We start from the raw sequence: 20,986 nt of genomic DNA on the forward strand, positions 1-20,986 counted from the left end.
GGTGGATCATAAAAATGTTGTCCAAATCATTATAGACAACGCAAAAAATTGCAGGGCTGCAAGTGCTTTGGTTGAGCAAATATATAAGCACATTATTTGGACACCATGCACCGTACATTCACTTAACTTGGTGATGAAAGCAATTGGCACTCAAATAGAGTGGGTGAAAGAAATATACCAAGAGGGCGAGGAGATCCAAATGTTTGTAATAAACCACCATATGTCACAAGGCATTTTCAGGACTTTCTCGAGGTTGGAATTGTTGAAGGTAAATTTTATTTATTTATTTAATTTTATTTATGTCACTTTTAATGTATATAATATTTTTTAATATGTTATTAACATATTTTTAATTGTTTTACATGATCCTAGCTTGCTGAGACCCGATTTGCATCACATACAATCATTTTGAGACAAATTTTGAAGGTGTGAGAGCCATTGGGTGTTGTGGTTATTAGTAACCTAAAAGATCCCTAATCCAATTTTCACCCAATCTGATCCAAATTAGGAGGTTTTGTGCAATGTTTGTCTGCTGATAAGTCTGTGGCCAGCGTATGTTTGGATGGGTTTTTGTTTTTGTTTTGATTGGTTTCGACGTTTAAGCAAGATTCTTGAATATTACGTAAAAGAGATTGTTGATTTAACATAACAAAATGCATAACAGAAAAGGAAAATAATCAACAACTTTCATTTTTGCTTAAAAGAACAATGAACATACCATTCACATGAGCTCATAGGTCTGATGTAAAATTTCAGCCAATAAAATTATAGAAATCAGCTACCAATAATGGTAAAGCCCTAAATATACTCTAGGGTTTGAAAACCTTCATCCCAAAATGTAGCGACTGACTAAAATAGAGCTGGAAATAGATAGTAATGACCTCTAGAAGGTCTGCCCTATAACCAATTGTAGAAAATCTGCCCTCAAATTGATAGATCTGCTCATAAATGCTCAAAGAGGGCTGCCATATGCACACTGAAGCTGTATTTTGATGGAAAATGATACCTGGAGAGATGGATTTTCGTCCAAATCCCCCAAATCTTTCAGAAGTTGACGTTCCTGGAAGCCCTAAGCTGCTAAAACCCTCATGCAAGCTGCTGATCTGAAAATGGAGAGGTAAGAATAAATCCAAATGATAGGCAAAATGCCTTTTTATCTATTTTGGGGTTACTATTTGGCCTTAAAATCATAAAATATCCTTGAGGGTCTAATTTCTCATTGTGAACTTGGCCCCCTTTTAAAAAACAACTTAAGTTACTAGGATGTGGGTTTAATGCATGGTAGCTTATGCAAGATAAGATCTTCCTAACCTTCCTTGTTCTGTTATTTATCTACATGCTTCATGTCTGATTTATATTGCATATGATTATCGGATTGTACAAACATTGCTTATCATTATGCTATCGGGCTAACAACCCGATAGCATATTAATGTCAATTGTTAATTGGCATTAATATGCTATCGGGGTATTAACCCGATAGCATATTAAATGCTATAAGTTATCGGGATAAATTCGCCGATACATACTTGCTATCGGGTGCATAAACATTGGCACCGATTCACATCTGTTATCGGGCTTAATTATTTTGGGCATATTTGTTATCGGGTTTAATGAATACACCGCTTCATTTGGCATTAACATTGGTTAACAAATGCACCGGTTGGATTATATACATCGTGCACTTTAAATCATCGGTGTTTATATGAACTGATTCATTATATTGATCAGTCATTATATTATGATATTACAATATGCTATCGGGGGTTTTTGAACCGATAATCAGCATTGTGTTAATGGTATAATTGTAAAGGCACCGATCAATGGGTGCATTGATCGGTCATGCCTAAAAGGCATGACCGGTCAATACACCAATTGACCGGTTGCCTAAATGATATATATGCCAATTGAATTCATTTGGAGGAGACAGAGAAAATATTAAATGATCTCTCTCCTTCAGACCTGCAGATAAAAATCAGAATTATTAGACATTGACATAATTCCTCATATCCATATATAGCATTCATAGTTCATAACTTGTTCTTTAATTGAAATTGAAATAACTTTACATGGTATCAGAGTCAAGGTAATCGAACCTAAGGCTATTCAATTTTGATAAAATTCAAGGACTAAGTTACAAACTACATCACATTTCCATAATGGCCAACGCTATCAGATTCGAAGATAGACTCGGAGGTAGCGAAGATTTTTCAGCTTGAAAGTTTAGAATCAAAATGATTTTAAGAGAAAACAAAGTTGATTCATATGTCTAAACTGAAAGTACACAACCAGAAGATGAAACCGAGAAATCCACATGGATCGAGGGAAATGATAAGGCTATTATAATAATAGTGGATGGGGTAAGAAATAATATAATGCCCATCATTAGAAAGCAGGAGACGGCTTATAAAATGTTCAAGGCACTTGAAAGGACATTTGAGATATCAAATGCAAGTCGTACTCTGGCATTAAAACGAGAGATCAACCATATCAGTATGAACAAAGGGGAGACAATTAACTCCTACTTCATGAGGATATCAAGCCTAAGAGATGACCTAGCTTCCCTTGGATACGACATCCAAAGCAAAGAGTTAACACTCATTGCTCTAGATGGATTGCCTAGTGGATGGAACACATTCGTCCAAGGCATCAGTGCTAGGTCCAAATATCCTAAGTTTGAAAGACTAAGAGATGACTGTCTACAAGAAGAATCCAGATTGAACAAGGTAGGAATAAAATAGAAGAATATAGATGAAGACTTGCAAGTCCTAAATACAAACATCAATAAGAAGTACAAAAAGAAGCAATTCAGGAAAAGAAAAGCTAAACAAGGCAAGAACACTTCAAAGAAAGACCTATCACATGTTCAATGTTATAGGTGTGACAAATTTGGACATTATGTTGCAAACTGTCCGGAGAAAGGGAAGCAAGCCACATTTGCAAAAGTGAGGAAATCTAGAAGAGAAAATGACTTCGAGAACTATGTCCTCTACTCAACACTTACAAGCCATGCTTCAAACAAGTCTAACTCATGGGTGATCGACAGTGGTTCATCCAGACACATCACCGGCTTTAGAGAAATACTAGACTCCATGATAGAGAAAGATGATGAGGAAGTAACCATCGGAGACGATTCTTCACATCCAGTCAGAGGAATTGGAACCTGCACCATCAAACTGAAGACAAGCATGTCACTACGACTTGAAGAAGTACTATATGTTCCAGGCATCAAAAGAAATCTAATCTCCATATCAGCACTAGAAGATCAAGGATACAGAGTGACCTTCATGGAAAACAAGGTGTTGGCTTGGCCAAAAAGATCCTCCATCAAAGACTCTAAGGTCATTGGTCGAAGACAAGGCTATTTGTATGAGCTATGTACAGAGCCCAATCTAGCATTGATCCATGAAGCAACTAATGCAAATGAAGTATGGCACAGGAGATTAGGCCATCTGAATTATAGAGCTTTGTCAACTATGGGAAACCTTGTCACAGGTCTACCTAAGTTGAAGCAATATCATTCAGAGGCATGCAAAGGGTGTGCCTTAGGTAAAAATACCAAAAGTGCATTTCAGAATAGTACTAGGAAAACTAGCAAAGTTTTGGAGTTAATTCATTCTGATGTATGTGGACCTATGTCCGTACCCTCGCTAGGGGGATTTTTGTACTATGTAATTTTTGTTGATGACTACTCTAGGAAGACGTGGATCTACTTTCTAAAATGTAAAGAATCAGAAGAGATCCTAAGTAGGTTTAAAGAGTTTAAAACATTAACAGAAAATCTCTCTGAAAACAAAATTAAAACCTTAAGAACTGACAATGGGGGGGAATACACATCAGGACTATTTAAAGACTTTTGTAAAAATTCTGGGATTAAGAGGGAGTTGACAATACCTTATAATCCACAACAAAATGGAGTAGCTGAAAGGAAAAATAGGACCATAGTAGAAGCTGCGAAAGCCATGATACTAGATCAAAATCTCAACTTGAACCTTTGGGCAGAAACAACTAACATTGCTGTGTACATACAAAATAGATGTCCTCATTCACACCTTGAAGATAAAACTCCTGAGGAAGTCTTTACCAAGACAAAACCAGATATCAGCCATCTTAGGATATTTGGGTGTCCGGTCTTTATTCATGTACCTAAAGAGAAAAGACTAAAACTAGAACCCTCTGGAAACAGGGGAATACTTGTAGGATACAGTGAAACTTCTAAAGCCTACAGAATCTATGTACAAGGGCAGAGAAATATTGAACTCAGTAGGGATGTAATCTTCGAAGAAGATTTAGCCTTCAAAAGAGCCCAAAATACAATAGAACCTGAAATTCATAATCCTACTCCTAACCTAGAAGAAGAACCTACTCCTGAGCTTCAGAGGGAGTATCTTGAGGAAACTATAAGTGAAACACAAGACCCACCTATAGATAATCGCAAGAAAAGACCACTATGGGCCACCAAAACTGTAGAAGAAGCTCAGAAGTTTGCTGCTCCTTCAGGAACCTTCAGGGAAAGCAAGAGGCCTAATAAATTCATCAACTATGTTGCACTTATGAATGATCTCTCTAAAGTTCAACCTAACAATGTTTCAGATGCACTCAAACATCAAGTATGGATAGATGCCATGACTGAAGAATATTAGTCCATTATGAAGAATGATGTTTGGGAGATTGTTCCTAGGCCAACCAAGAAGTCTGTTGTGTCTTCTAAATGGTTGTTTAAAATCAAGCATGCTGCAGATGGCAGTATTGAAAAACACAAGGCCAGATTTGTAGCTAGAGGGTTCTCACAGAAGGAAGGAATAGATTACGAAGAAACATTTGCACCTGTTGTCAGGTACACATCAGTAAGAGTTGTCCTAGCCATTGCAGCAGCAAAGGGGTGGAAGGTACATCAGATGGATGTTAAGACAGCATTCCTAAATGGCGAGATCATGGAAGAAGTCTACTTAGAGCAACCTGAAGGGTTTGAAATTCATGATGCAGAGTCTCATGTGTGTAGACTCAAGAAAGCTCTCTATGGGCTCAAACAGGCTCCCAAAGCCTGGTATGAAAGAATTGACACCTATCTCTCAAAGCTAGGTTTCTCTAAGAATGATGCAGATCCTAATCTCTACCTCAAAAGAAATAAAGGTGATATGTTAATATTAATTTTATATGTTGATGACTTATTAATCACAGGAGATGATCACCTAATAGATCAATGCAAGAAAGATCTATCCACAGAATTTGATATGAAAGACTTGGGGCTTCTTCATTACTTCCTAGGATTGGAAGTATGGCAAAATTCTGATAATATTGTACTGAACCAAGGGAAGTACACCTTGGACATATTGACAAGATTTGGAATGCTAAACTGCAGACCCATGACCTCTCCTATGGAAACCAACTTCCATAAACTTAAAGAAGCAGCAGCAGAATCAAGACCTACTGACCCCACTAAATACAGGCAGATGATTGGGTCCCTGATGTATCCAGTAAATACAAGGCCAGATATCTGCTATGCTGTTAATGCCTTAAGTCAGTTCATGTGTGAACCTAAGGAGATACACCTGGTTGCAGTAAAGCATATAATGAGATATCTACAAGGTACCCTAAAGCTTGGTCTTAAATATGAAAAGGTTGACATAGATCTACATGGATTTACAGATTCAGATTGGGCTGGCAGTGTAACTGACAAAAAGAGCACTTCAGGGTGCTGCTTCAGTTTAGGGTCAGCCATGATATCCTGGATCAGCAGAAAACAATCTTCAGTAGCTCAGAGTTCCATAGAGGCTGAATATATTGCAGCTTCAATGGCTGCCCGAGAAGCAATATGGCTAAGGAAATTGCTCGTGGGATTATTTGGAGAACCTATGAAACCTACAATCATTCAGTGTGATAATCAAAGCTGTATAAAACTCTCTGTAAATCCAGTATTTCATGACAGGTCCAAACATATTGAGATTCCATATCACTATGTACGAGATATGGTTGACAGGTATGTGATAAAGTTAGAATATGTGTGTACAGGAGATCAGACTGCAGATATTCTAACCAAACCACTTTCCAGAGTGAAGGTTGATCACTTGAAAAAGGGTTTAGGTAAGATAGAAAGGTAATCTGCTTTGTAATCTATACTTACATATATTTAAGATGTTTAATGTGTAAACTTCTTTGTCATGTTTGGACTATCTCTTGGCTTCTTGCCACCTGTGTTCATATCTAAGAGGTGACGATCTCTCAGATACTGAACACTTGTATGTAGACATCATAAGGTGACGATCTTATGATAGTCAAACCAGTAATCATGTTGGATCATTGGTAAGTCATGGATGTGCCATGACTATGTTGTGATACAATATTTGTACAAATGTTATTGCATTATCACAACTTGGATATGATGAGAACTTAAGCACTTCTCATATGGTTATCCTTGTATTGCGTGTTAGGCAATACTGATATCATGTGTAGGTGATATCTCAACCATTGATCATGTTGGATCTCTGGTAAGTCATGGATGTGCCATGACTATGTTGTGATAAACATTTATAAATGTTATTGCACTTATCACAAACTTGGTTATGATGAGAAACTAACCTTTCTCATAGACTTATCCTAAGTATTGCGTGTTAAGCAATACTGATATCACGTGTTAAGTGATATCTTGATGAATCTTACAGATCACATGTTTTGATGATTTCTCACATGATCAGGTGATGATTCTCTTACTTTTATCACATGTTAAAATAATACTTTATGTCACATGCTCAGGTGATATTCTTCTATTTTGTATCATATGTCTTGATGGTACTTCTCATGTATAAATGATTTTTGCTGACTGACATTATCTTAGTTATGAAAAGGAAATGTGATGCAGGTTGCCTTATCTATCTTCCAAAGCTAAGAGGGAGTGTTAATGCATGGTAGCTTATGCAAGATAAGATCTTCCTAACCTTCCTTGTTTTGTTATTTATCTACATGCTTCATGTCTGATTTATATTGCATATGATTATCGGATTGTACAAACATTGCTTATCATTATGCTATCGGGCTAACAACCCGATAGCATATTAATGTCAATTGTTAATTGGCATTAATATGCTATCGGGGTATTAACCTGATAGCATATTAAATGCTATAAGTTATCGGGTTAAATTCGCCGATACATACTTGCTATCGGGTGCATAAACATTGGCACCGATTCACATTTGTTATCGGGCTTAATTATATTGGGCATATTTGTTATCGGGTTTAATGAATACACCGCTTCATTTGGCATTAACATTGGTTAACAAATGCACCGGTTGGATTATATACATCGTGCACTTTAAATCATCGGTGTTTATATGAACTGATTCATTATATTGATCAGTCATTATATTATGATATTACAATATGCTATTGGAGGTTTTTGAACCGATAATCAGCATTGTGTTAATGGTATAATTGTAAAGGCACCGATCAATGGGTGCATTGATCGGTCATGCCTAAAAGGCATGACCGGTCAATACACCAATTGACCGGTTGCCTAAATGATATATATGCCAATTGAATTCATTTGGAGGAGACAGAGAAAATATTAAATGATCTCTCTCCTTCAAAACTGCAGATAAAAATCAGAATTATTAGACATTGACATAATTCCTCATATCCATATATAGCATTCATAGTTCATAACTTGTTCTTTAATTGAAATTGAAATAACTTTACACTTTTTACTATTCATCTTATGTTTCTCTGTTACTATTCACTTTTTACTATTCACATAAGGCCAACTTTAATTTCAATTTTAACCATGGATTCAACCTCAGAATTCCAATCTAAAAGGCCCGAAAAGCTCCTTGTTGAGTTTCACAACCCCCAGTTGGGTCCCCAGGGCCCAAACCACACTGCTGACCTACAGAACCCTAATAGTAGGCCAACATCTACTCAAGTCTAAGATGCCTAAGGAAGAGACATTACATAACCAATGAAGTGCTTGGAAGCACCCAAATTTAGAGAGGGCCTAGAAGGTCGAGTCATTGATCCTGGATGACGATTGGTGGGCTCGTGTACGATACGTTTTGAATTTCACTAACCCTATCATGAGTACGATAAGGTTTGCTGATACAGATACACCATTTGGAGGAAGTGCGCGCGCGCACACACACACACGCACGTATCCACTCGCACGCACACACACCCCCACACCCACGCACGCACGCACACACCCTCGCACCCACGCATGCATGCACTCACACACACACATATACATGTACGGACGTGCCTAGAGAAAAAAGAAATTGTCTGTACCCTCATACCGGTGTTGACGGGAATAATCATTATGTTATGTTGGTATATTATGTTTATGTTGTCGTCGGTAATAATGAGTTACGACGGTCAGTTAGTTAGCCGACGGGTAGGTAGTTGGAGTTGCGACGGTTGTGTCGCACCCCTTCGGCTGTCATATATTGTACCACCTCCGGGTGTTGGAGGACATGTAATGTTGGCGACACATTATAATATGAACATCTTTTGACATTAATGGCAAGCTTATTCTGGTACTTCTTTTGTATTTGCATTGTGCATTGCTGTTCGATTTCTGTATTCTTCCTGTTTACCCAGTGAGGTAAACAACCGGGCTCTCATACCATACCCATGCCCATACCTGTACTGGCAACTTAGCAAAATATTTATGAATTTCAGGCCAAGATTATTATATTCTTTTTCACAGTACTCATTTCCTTCAAATGAGAAGGAAATATGAATGAACAAGAGGATGATTAATTGAGAAGATAAAAATAGAGGGAAACGATCATTCAGCAAGTCAGTTGAAAACTTCAATGTCCCTTTCTTATTCCAGTCTCTCTGAGTACAACTCCTAGAAACATGACTGTTTGAATCCTGCATTAAGGGTTGGTAGTTGGTACTATTAGACTCCACTTTAGCATTTCCATTCTTAGTTTTCCCATGCTCATTCCAGAAGCAAAAAGTTATCATTCAATAATGTTTAATACACCAATCATCCCAATAAATAGAGAAACCCTAAAGTCAACCTTGTTTAGAAATGGACTAAGTAACCAGAAAGGCTTCACAACATTTGGGATTTTTTCCAGAAAACTAGCAAGACTCCATGTAATATCTAACTACAGCTCAAATTGAGCATAGACCCCATGTGATATTGAAGGATCTATCCTAGGTGCCTCAACGTATGCTAGTTTCTATATTCTATATTTGTGTGTCCATAAAGAAGTAAAGACATGAATACAATAGCATTTCCTACATATTTGCAAGTGAATATAGAATAAACCATCTCTGACAAACCTCATAACAATTCTGAGCTTGTTCGAGTTTGTGTTGCATAACATAGAATCCTCCCAAGTTGTGCAAAGCAAAACCAACCCTACATATAACATGAGGTAATAAGAATCATTTGCCTAAAGCCTGTATGAACAGGCATGTACTTCTTCAACAATGGCATATATTGTGTTTTGCAAGCAGATAAAGCCTCAAACTTCAAATAAATCTGTAATTTAAAAGTCACCATCATAAATGCTAAGCTTGGAAACAGCTACAATCTGACCAAATAAAGTTTGACAAATATACTAAAAAACCAACATTTTTTCTTAAATAAAAAATTAATTGTCATCATAATCCTCACCGTAAATCCTCAGGGCCCAAGGTTACCTCCAGTAGCTCAATAGCCTCTAGATACAGGGGTTCTGCTTTCTCAAACTTTCGCTCCATCCTATATAACTCTGCCTGCAATTTATAAATGAAATTGCTTACTTTCTTGCAACTAAACTATCACTTTGCATTAATCCCATTTGCTAATACATATTTAAATTTCATGAGTGACATGCAGTCCCAATCACACAAAAAATGAAAACAATGAAGTGCAACAGCATAAATACACAGGATTAAACAACTCTGTCACATATTGTAACCTCCTTCTACACAAAATTGAATGGTAGTAGAAAATATTAAGTGATTAAATATAGAGTACAAAGATACATAACACCTCCACACTTGTTGATCAATTGGTACCCTTAACAGGGATACCACTTCTTCGATTAGATTATAAAATTTGTTTTGATTCTTACTAAGGTGAAGTACATCAATATATAGACTTGATAGGCCTGATCTTGACGAAACGCCACCATGATATCCCACCAATAATAAACATCATCACACCAAGATGTCAATTACTGCCTAACATATGAACCACACATATTAGTATTGGCCTGGATCACCCAACTAGAAAATGATGGTTTGTAATCAAAATATACTGTGATAAGACAAAATATTGTATATAGGCACACAACAAACTTAATTATAGATTAATTTCATTATTTATTATCCAATTTCATTAGAAGATAATCAAGCACAAAATAAGATAGAGAACATTCATTTGCTATATATGATTCTTAGAAAAGACAAGTACATATCCTTTTTTATACCAATAGAAAACAACACAAAGTACTAGAACAAGATCACATTTCAGGTTTTGCACATAACATAGAATGGAGATAACAGCAGTTTTATAGATATAATGTAGTATCCATCAACTTCTATGGCAGAGGGAGAGTATCACAAAGTACAAGATCTTCTTTCTCTAACTGAGATCTTTTGATGCACAAGCCGGTTGAACTGAGGTTGTGTTGATGATGTTTTTGTTAATGCATTAGTAGCTTCTGCAAGATAAGATTTTCCTAACTCGTTAATCTCCTCCATTCTGTTTTGCTTTACTCATCTATGCTATTAGATTATCTGATTTATGCTTTCCGAACTGAATATGTTTATCAGACTGTAACTTTGATCTTGATTATGATATTGATATTGGATAAAGATGGATTAGATCGACAACCTGCTTAACATAGTTAAGCGTCGATCTAAATGCTATCGGGCTAGTACCCCGATAGCATATTAATGTCGATTCATTTATGAATCAGCATTAATATACTATCGGGGTATTAGCCCGATAGCATATATAATGCTATTAGTGCTTTGACACCGATTCATTATCGGGTGTGTTTATATCGATCTGTTATCATTTGCTTTGACACCGATTCATTATCGGGTGTGTTTATATCGATCTGTTATCATTTACAATGGCACCGATTAAGTTATCATAAACACCGAGTGAATCGGTAGACAGTCACGACCAAGTGACATCTTGGTCGGAAGGTGCCACTTGATCGTGACTGCTTTACTATATATACATCATTCAAAAGAAAAGGAATGACATTGAAATCGATGCATGTTCATCCTCCATACCTGCAGAAAAGAAAGACGATAATATTATTGTCATAGTAATAACACCAAAATCTTAAATATACCATCTAGCATATAACTTGTTCATTAAATTGGAAATTGCAATAACTTTTACATGGTATCAGAGCCACGTTGATCGAACTTGAGGCTAGTCAATTTTGTGAATAATTTAAGAACAAGGTTATATACTACATCACATTTCTCCAATGGCCAGCGCTATCAGATTCGAAGACAAACTCGGAGGTGGCGATGATTTTTCAGCCTGGAAGTTCAGAATCTAGATGATCTTAAAAGAGAACAAAGTAGATTCATTTGTTCAAACTAAAAATGACCAACCTGAAAATGAACCTGACAAAACAGCATGGATTGAGGGAAATGAAAAGGCCATCAAAATAATAGTTGATGGGGTGAGAAACAACATAATGCCCATCATAAGAAAACATTAGACAGCCTATAAAATGTTCAAAGCACTTGAAAGCACATTTGAGATATCAAATGCAAGTCGAACTCTAGCATTAAAACGAGAAATAAATCATATCACCATGAACAAGGGGGAGACAATCAACGCCTACTTTATGCGGATATCAATTCTAAGAGACGAACTAGCAACTCTGAATTACGAGATCCAAAGCAAAGAGTTAACACTCATTGCTCTAGATGGGTTGCCTAGTGGATGAAGTACATTCGTCCAAGGCATCAGTGCAAGGTCCAAGTATCCTAAGTTTGAAAGATTAAGGGATGATTGTCTCCAAGAAGAATCAAGATTGAACAAGATGGGAATAAAACAAAAGAACACAGACTAAGACCTTCAAGTTCTAAATACTAACACAAATAAGACAACCAAGAAGAAGCAATTTAGGAAGAGGAAGGGTCATCAAGGCAAGAACACTTCAAAGAGAGACCTATCACATATTCAATGCTATAGGTGCGATAAGTTCGGACACTTTGTTGCAAAATGTCCAGAGAGAGCCAAACAAGCCACATTTGCCAGAGCAGGAAAATCTAAAAGAGAAGATGACTCCCAGAACTATGTCCTCTACTCAGCACTTACAAGCCATGCATCAAATAAATCTAACTCCTGGGTGATCGACAGTGGCTCATCCAGACACATTACAGGGTTTAGAAAAGTGCTAGACTCCATGACAGAGGATAATGATGAGGAAATAACCATCGGAGATGATTCCTCACATCCAGTTAGAGGAATTGGTTCCTGCACCATCAAACTCAAGACAGGCATATCATTGCAACTCGAAGGAGTACTATATGTTATAAAAGTATTGTAATTTCCAATTTAATGGACAAGTTATATGCAAGATGGTGTCTTTTATTTTGATATTATGACTGTAACACTAATATTGTTATCTTTCTTTTACTGCAGGTAAGGAGGATGAACATGTATCGATTTCAATGTCATCTCCTTTAATCTGAATGATGTATAAATAGTAAGATGTCCACAATCAAGTGGCACCTTGATCGGACATGTCTTTTAGACATGTCCGACCAAGATGTCACTTGGTCGTGACTCTTACAACCATCAACCGATTCATAACTAATCGATGCTATAAACATACCCGATAATGAATCGGCATCATTGTTAATGGTAACAGTGCTTATAAACATATCCGATAATTAATCGGCATCATTGTTAAAGGTAACAGTGCTTATAAACATATCCGATAATTAATCGGTATCATTGTTAATTGTAACAGATCTAAAACATACCCGATAATGAATCGGTATCAAGGCATATGATAATGGATTAATATAAAGTAAACAATAACAATAACTGTTAGCATTATATGTTATTGGGTTAATACCCCGATAGCATATTAATGCCGATATGAATCGACATTAATATGCTATCTAGATAATAGCCCGATAGCATTTAGATTGACACTTAACATAGTTAAGTAGGTTGTCAAATCTAATCCATCATTATCCAATATCAATATCATAATTATGATCAATGTTATAGTCTAATAAACATAAAGCATGAATGAGTAAACTAATAACAGAATAGAGGAGATTAATGAGTTAGGAGAGTCTTATCTTGCAGAAGCTACTAATGCATTAACATATGTCCCCGGCATCAAGAGAAATCTAGTCTCCATATCAGCCCTAGAAGATAACGGATACAGAGTAACCTTCATGGAGAACAAGGTATTAGCTTGGCCAAGAAATTCTTCCATCAAGAAAGCTAAAGTCATTGGTCAAAGACAAGGCTATTTGTATGAGCTCTGCACAGAGCCCAACCTAGCCCTAATTCATGAAGCAACAAATGCAAATGAGGTCTGGCATAGAAGACTAGGCCACCTGAATTATAGAGCTTTATCATCTATGGGAAACCTTGTCACAGGTTTACCTAAGTTACAGCAATATCATTCAGAGGCATGCAAGGGATGTACCCTAGGTAAAAATATCAAGGGTGCCTTCCATAATAGTACTAGGAAGACAAGCAAAGTTTTAGAGTTAGTTCATTCTGATGTATGTGGACCAATGTCCGTTCCCTCTCTAGGAGGATGTTTGTATTATGTAATATTTGTTGATGACTACTATAGGAAAACTTGGATCTACTTTCTGAAGTGTAAAGAATCAGAAGAGATCTTTAGTAGGTTTAAAGAGTTTAAATCACTGACGGAGAACCACTCAGGAAATAATATTAAAATCCTAAGGACTGATAATGGGGGGGAATACACATCAGAATTATTTAAAGATTTTTGTAAAAACTCAAGGATTAAGAGGGAGCTAACAATACCTTATAATCCTCAACAAAATGGGGTAGCTGAAAGGAAAAATAGGACAATTGTAGAAGCTGCCAAAGCCATGATTCTTGATTAGAACCTAAATATCAATCTTTGGGCAGAAGCAACTAACACTGCTGTGTATATACAAAACAGATGTTCTCACTCACATCTTGAAGATAAAACTCCTGAAAAAGTATTTACCAAACTAAAGCCAGATATCAGCCACCTTAGGATATTTGGGTGTCCTGTCTATATACATGTACCTAAAGAGAAAAGACTAAAACTAGAACCTTCTGGAAAAAGAGGAATACTTGTAGGTTAAAGTGAAACATCCAAGGCCTATAGAATATATATACATGGTCAGAGAAATATTGAACTAAGTAGGGATGTAATCTTTGAAGAAGATTTAGCTTTCAAAACAGCCCTAAGTACAATAGAGCCTGAAAACTATATCCCCACTCCTAACATAGAAGAAGATCCTACTCCTGAGCTTCAGAGGGAGAATCTTGAGGAAACTATAGGTGAAACTCCAATCCTACCTAGAGAAAACCTCAAGAAAAGACCTCTATGGGCCACCAAGACTGTAGCAGAAGCTCAGAAGTTTGCTACTCCTTCAAGAACCTTCAGGGAAAGCAAAAGACCTAATAAATTCACTAGCTATGTTGCTCTTATGAATGATCTCTCTAAAGCTGAACCAAACAATGTATTAGAAGCACTTAAACATCAAGTATGGAAGGATGCCATGTCTAAAGAGTATCAGTCCATTATGAAGAATGATGTTTGGGAGATCGTTCCTAGGCCTACTAAGAAATCAGTTGTTTCATCAAAATGGCTGTTTAAAATCAAACATGCTTGCAGATGGCAATATTGAAAAGTACAAGGCCAGATATCTGTTATGCAGTCAATGCCTTAAGTCAATTTATGTGTGAGCCTAAGGAAATCCACTTGATTGCAGTGAAACACATTATGAGATACTTACAAGGTACTCTAAACCTTGGTCTCAAATATGAGAAAGTCGATCTAGACCTACATGGATTTACAGACTCAGATTGGGCTGGGAGTGTGACTGACAGGAAAAGCACTTCAGGGTGTTGCTTCAGTTTAGGATCGGCTATGATTTCTTGGATCAGCAGAAAACAGTCTTCTGTAGCACAGAGTTCCACCGAGGCCGAGTACATTGCAGCTTCCATGGCTGCTCGAGAGGCAGTATGGCTTAAGAAGTTGCTTGTGGGACTATTTGGTGAACCCATGAAACCCACTGTCATTCACTGTGACAACCAGAGCTGCATAAAGCTTTCTATAAATCCAGTATTTCATGACAGATCTAAGCATATTGAGATTCCATACCATTATGTACGAGACATGGTAGACAAAAATGTGATCAAATTGGAATATGTTAGTACAGGAGATCAGACTGCAGATATTCTGACCAAACCACTTTCCAGAGTGAAGGTTGATCATTTCAAAAAAGGTTTAGGTATGATAGAAAGATAATCTGCTTTGTAAATAAGATGTTTAATGTGTAAACTTCTTGTCATGTTGAGACATTCTGGGTTTCACCCCCTGTGTTCATATCTAAGAGGTGATGATCTCTCAAATTATGAACACTTGTATGTAGACATCATAAGGTGACGATCTTATGATTCTCTAAACCAATTATCATGTTGGATCTCTGGTATGTCATGGATGTGCCATGATGGTGTTGTGATAAAACATTGTATAAAATGTTTGTGCACATATCACAACCTGGATAAGATGAGAATCTAACCATCCTCATATGTTTATCCTTAGTATTGCGTGTTTAGGCAATACTGATATCACATGTTTAGGTGATATCTTGTCATAATGAAATGATGAATCTTTTATATCACATGGTTAAGTGATACTCTATGTCACATGCTTAGAGTGATGTTTTATATTTGTATATTATGTCGTGATGATACTTCATATCATATGTATAGATGATATATATTCTTGGAGACTGACATTATGGAAAAAAGAAATGTGATGCAGGTTACTTTATCTATCATCCAAAGCTAAGAGGGAGTGTTAATGCATTAGTAGCTTCTGCAAGATAAGATTTTCCTAACTCGTTAATCTCCTCCATTCTGTTTTGCTTTACTCATCTATGCTATTAGATTATCTGATTTATGCTTTCCGAACTAAATATGTTTATCAGACTATAACTTTGATCTTGATTATGATATTGATATTGGATAAAGATGGACTAGATCGACGACCTGCTTAACATAGTTAAGCGTCGATCTAAATGCTATCGGGCTAGTACCCCGATAGCATATTAATGTCGATTCATTTATGAATCGGCATTAATATACTATCGGGGTATTAACCCGATAGCATATATAATGCTATTAGTTATCGGGCTTGTTTGCTTTGACACCGATTCATTATCGGGTGTGTTTATATCGATCTGTTATCATTTACAATGGCACCGATTAAGTTATCATAAACACTGAGTGAATCGGTAGACAGTCATGACCAAGTGACATCTTGGTCGGACATGTCTAAAAGACATGTCCGATCAAGGTGCCACTTGATCGTGACTGCTTTACTATATATACATCATTCAAAAGAAAAGGAATGACATTGAAATTGATGCATGGTCATCCTCCATACCTGCAGAAAAGAAAGACGATAATATTATTGTCATAGTAATAAAACCAAAATCTTAAATATACCATCTAGCATATAACTTGTTCATTAAATTGGAAATTGCAATAACTTTTACAGTTTTTACGCACTACGCAACATAGAATAAAATACTAAGTATTCTATCCTCTCTTGAACAAAGACTCTCCAAATGCTAAGTTGAGTCATCAAATGGGACGACTTCAAGGTTCTCGATGTCAGGTCTTGACATGCTCTTCGATAGAATCAATTGTTTGATGTGATATTGCTAGAATCACAAGGTGGACTTACGTTGAATGCTTGAATATCCCTGGAACATGGGAATTAACTTGATTTGAAAGAAAAAAAGGAAAAAGGATGAGGGTTTAGGAAGACTTCTCTAATCCTAGGAATGTAAGAGTGATGGACAATCTTTGATGAAACACAGCTAAGCTTTGCTTTGACATGTAGTGAACATCTCCACAAGGCTAGTGCGATCTTCTAGGGATAGCTTGATGATTTTCAAATCACCACTACAAGCATAGATACCCTCAAGGTGAAGCATATCAATGAAGGAGTGATAATTGAAGTTAAGCTTGGCTAAGATGGATATGGTTGACTACGCAAGACACTTTACCATCAGCAAGGTGTTAGTAGTATGGATGTACAAATTTCACCATTGATCATGCACAAAGTTCTTCCATTCATCTAGACAACATCAAAATCGAATGAGAAGTAGAGACCATGTAGATTGTCGAATCAATATATGAATTTCACCATATCTTCAATGAAGTTGACATGCTTCTTACAACAATGTTTTGGCAACAATCTGTCTTCTCTTCCTACTCTACTCTAATTGCCAATTGTTGATGTGGGAAATTGTACTTCTACTCTTTTGATCAACACAGAATAGAATGCTAAGTATCCTATCCTCTCTTGCATAAAGAAGTCCCTAATGCTGTTCTAAATGATCAAACGAGCCAACCTCAAGGTTCCAACTATCAAGTCTTCATGGCTCAAGATAACTTAGCGGTAATGTGTTTTGTTGGTAAACACAAGGGGGCTTACGGATGCAACAAGCTAGCCTGCATCTGACAAAGCCTTGGTTCTCAGACAAGGAAATAAACAACAAAAGTGATAGAGTTTAGGAAACCTAAGGGCAATGACAATAATAGTTGATGCTACAGGTAGACATATTTCAAATAACTAATCCTTGTTTTGCCAAAGACACCCTCACAACTCAACAAGCACAATGCAAGCTCCTAGTAAATTAAAGGTTTTTAGACTATGGACATTCTACCAAGCACCCAATTCTGGCGCGAAGCAAACCCCCACGATTTAACTAAGCACAATGACGAGGTTTAGACTAACCATACGCGAAGACCTACAATCAGCAGGCCCCCAATGGTATAAACCTGACATCAAATCGGATACCCTCACATTTCACCATTAAAATCATTGAACTCTAATTAAGCAGCAAAAGAGAAACCATGCAAACAAAAGAGAACAAAATGATAAACACCATACTTCAATGTTTATTGATTTGTTTTAACTGTCGTTACATCAATTTCTGCCCAGCAATCCTATTCCACCTACAGCTACTTCAAATTCTAACTGCTAAAAATCTAACTATCTAACCTCCTAGCTGTCTAACCCTTTACAAAAGAGAGGTGTGATGTCCCCTTCTAATTAGTCATCAATATCAGTGTAATGTTCCCCAATAATTAAATTGCAGAAAGTAAATATGAAACAACATTAATTATTTTATATTAATATTCTAGCTTTGGATTAATATAAATAATTAATATTTTTAACGCATTGATGAATAAAGTTAAACACCGTAATTATCTTTAACTATTAAGGTAGTTCATACGGGAAATAGAACTAACTTGTTCGATGAATAAAAGAATGGTGTGAGTTTGAACGATCATGCCTGCGAAGAAGATTTGAAACCTGTGTGTGTGTTAATACACATCTCGAAGCAATCAAACCTTTCGTCATCCATTGGCTGGCCTATTGGTTTCACGGTTTGGAGAAGAAACATTATTGAATGTGCAGAGTGTAGTTCGAAGGAGAGTTCGTGGTATGTGAAGCAGGTATGCGTGTTCATACACGCGAGTCAGTAAAGCTTGCACGAGGGAGTGGGAGATTGGAACGGCGCTAAGGCACATTACCCTTTTGCGCATATGAAATCCGCACAACGACAGTGAACACCACCTTCCGTGCTACGAAACCCGATAACGGATTGAAGGGTGAGAATTGCTATCTCCGCAGTGGGGTGTCGAGCCAGCAAAACCGCGCAGGGAAAGGGTCGGAATAGAGAGTGACGTGAACGCATGAAGGATCGGAAGTTGTTGACAGCATTCCGCACACCATAGAAACTCAGAGAGTTAGATTGGATGTATATGGGTATTCCGATAGTTCAAAACTCCAGCAGATTATCTGCATCCAGGGCTATTATTTCCTGGTTATTTCATTGATGAATTAATGAAGTTCTTGGAGGTACCTATAACGAGTTTGGCGGTACGTGTAGTCTTTCAACAACAGTCACAGTTCAATCATTAGGTGCACCATAATATCCCCTTCCTTGCTCTTTGATGGAATATTTAATGTCTGAGAATAATGATTGTCCACATTTGCAATGTTATCAATGTTTACAAAAATAATTTAAGCTGTATAAAAACGTTCATTATCATTGGTTGTGCTGTGTAAACAAGTATCTATTTTATACTGAACAAGTCCTTGTTAGGGAATTTTACAGTGGTATCAAAGCTTAGAAATCTTGCCAGCCTCTAGGGTGTTTTTTTTTTTTTGAGTTGGAAATTCATGAAAAATCTATGCACAACTAAGTTTGCACCAGAGAAATTATAATTTTCGAAATACTAGGGTCCGACAAAACAGATATCAAAACTCTCCTTTAGCACAAAGTAGCTCTTCTATTCAGTTTGAAATTGAGACCAGTCATTCTGAAACTAACGAAAAGATTATTTTTTAAACAAACAATATGGGGGAACCAGAAAACAATAGGGATCTCATAACAACTTTAATTAGAAGTCAACAAGATATGCAAAAGAATGTCAACAGAATGACTAATTTAATGACCCAATTTATTAATCAACATCAAAATAATGGAAATAATCAACACCATAATGTTAGGGCAAACAATGGGGGTAGAGATGAGCATTATGTCAATAATAATCAGCCGGAAAGAACTGGAACAGCCAGACCTTTTATGCCAACTTTCACTGTTAGGAATGTGCAACCAGAAAACGAACCGACAATTAGAGAATTACAGGATGAGATACACCAAGATTGGTTATTATCAGGGGATGATTTTAGGTCAATCATGACATTTAGAGAGTACTTGGATGTCAAAATGAAACATAGGTCAAGGGGACAGCGAGGAAATAACAGTGAATTACAAAGGAAAATCGGTAAGATATCTATCCCTTACTTTAATGGGTCAGGGAAAACAGTAGCTAGGGCTTGGGTGCAGAAACTAGACACCTACTTTCAATTAAATCCTATGTTGGAAGATGAAGCAATCAAATATGTCGCATTACATCTTGACGATGTAGCACACAAATGGTGGCACCATGGGCAAGTAACTTTGGGTCATAATCAGATTGTTACATACATTGAATTCACCAAGAAACTTATTGACAGATTTGATTCTAAAGATCCTGAACTTCATCTAAAAGATTTAACTCAACTTAAGCAATCTGGAACTATTGAACAATACATTTCTGAATTTGAAAAATTGGCAGTTTTAGTAACTGAAATTTTAGAGAGACAAGATTGTGATATTCATAGATGGATTGTCAGATTCACTCAAAGGTTGGGTTAAGTCCTTGAACCCTCCTACTTTACAAACAGCTATTAAAAGAGCAAGGGAATTGGAACCATCTTCAAAAGGGAAATTTTCTAATAAAGCACCACCTAAACCTGAAAACGACAAACAACCTTTCAATAAAGATAATTCCCCTAAAAACAAGTTAGATAAAGAAGAGAGAGAAGAACTCAGAAGGAAAAAAACTATGCTTCAGCTGTAGAGAATCATGGCAGCCAAGACATAGATATTTAGGAAAGGGAAAAATTCATTACATCGAGGTTATGTGAGATAGTGACGATGAAGCGAATGTTGAACCTAATATAGAACCGGCACCACAGAACACAAAATCAAGGACAGGTACTAAACATGGAGAAGGGGTAATAGCATCTATGACAGGAACACCTCATTATAATATTTTCAGAGTTAGTGGAGTTTTGAATGGGCAGCATGTGGTTGTCATGCTTGATAGTGGTTCTACTCGTAATTTTATAGATGCAGCTCTGGTGGAAAAACGTGGATTGCTAACTGAAAAACAGTAAGGTTTTGAT

At 36.7% G+C, this 20,986-nt stretch overlaps 1 protein-coding gene across 4 annotated transcripts in view; it reads right to left on the minus strand.

Moving 5' to 3' along the window:
- LOC131050633 (uncharacterized) overlaps positions 1–20,986 on the minus strand; it is a 312,685-nt gene that overhangs the window by 229,787 nt on the left and 61,912 nt on the right. For all 4 annotated transcript variants that reach the window (XR_009358716.1, XM_057984836.2, XM_057984833.2 and 1 more), the window contains exons 5-6: positions 9,622–9,722; positions 9,285–9,363 (exon numbers count right to left, since the gene is read on the minus strand). Coding sequence is in view for 3 of the 4 variants with exons in the window: in XM_057984836.2 (XP_057840819.2) it covers positions 9,285–9,363; positions 9,622–9,722 (180 nt within the window). In the remaining variant the exon portion in view is untranslated. The remainder of the gene's footprint in view (positions 1–9,284; positions 9,364–9,621; positions 9,723–20,986) is intronic.

The sequence above is a fragment of the Cryptomeria japonica genome, chromosome 8 (assembly GCF_030272615.1).
Source record: "Cryptomeria japonica chromosome 8, Sugi_1.0, whole genome shotgun sequence".
NCBI classification, from domain to species: Eukaryota; Viridiplantae; Streptophyta; class Pinopsida; order Cupressales; family Cupressaceae; genus Cryptomeria; species Cryptomeria japonica.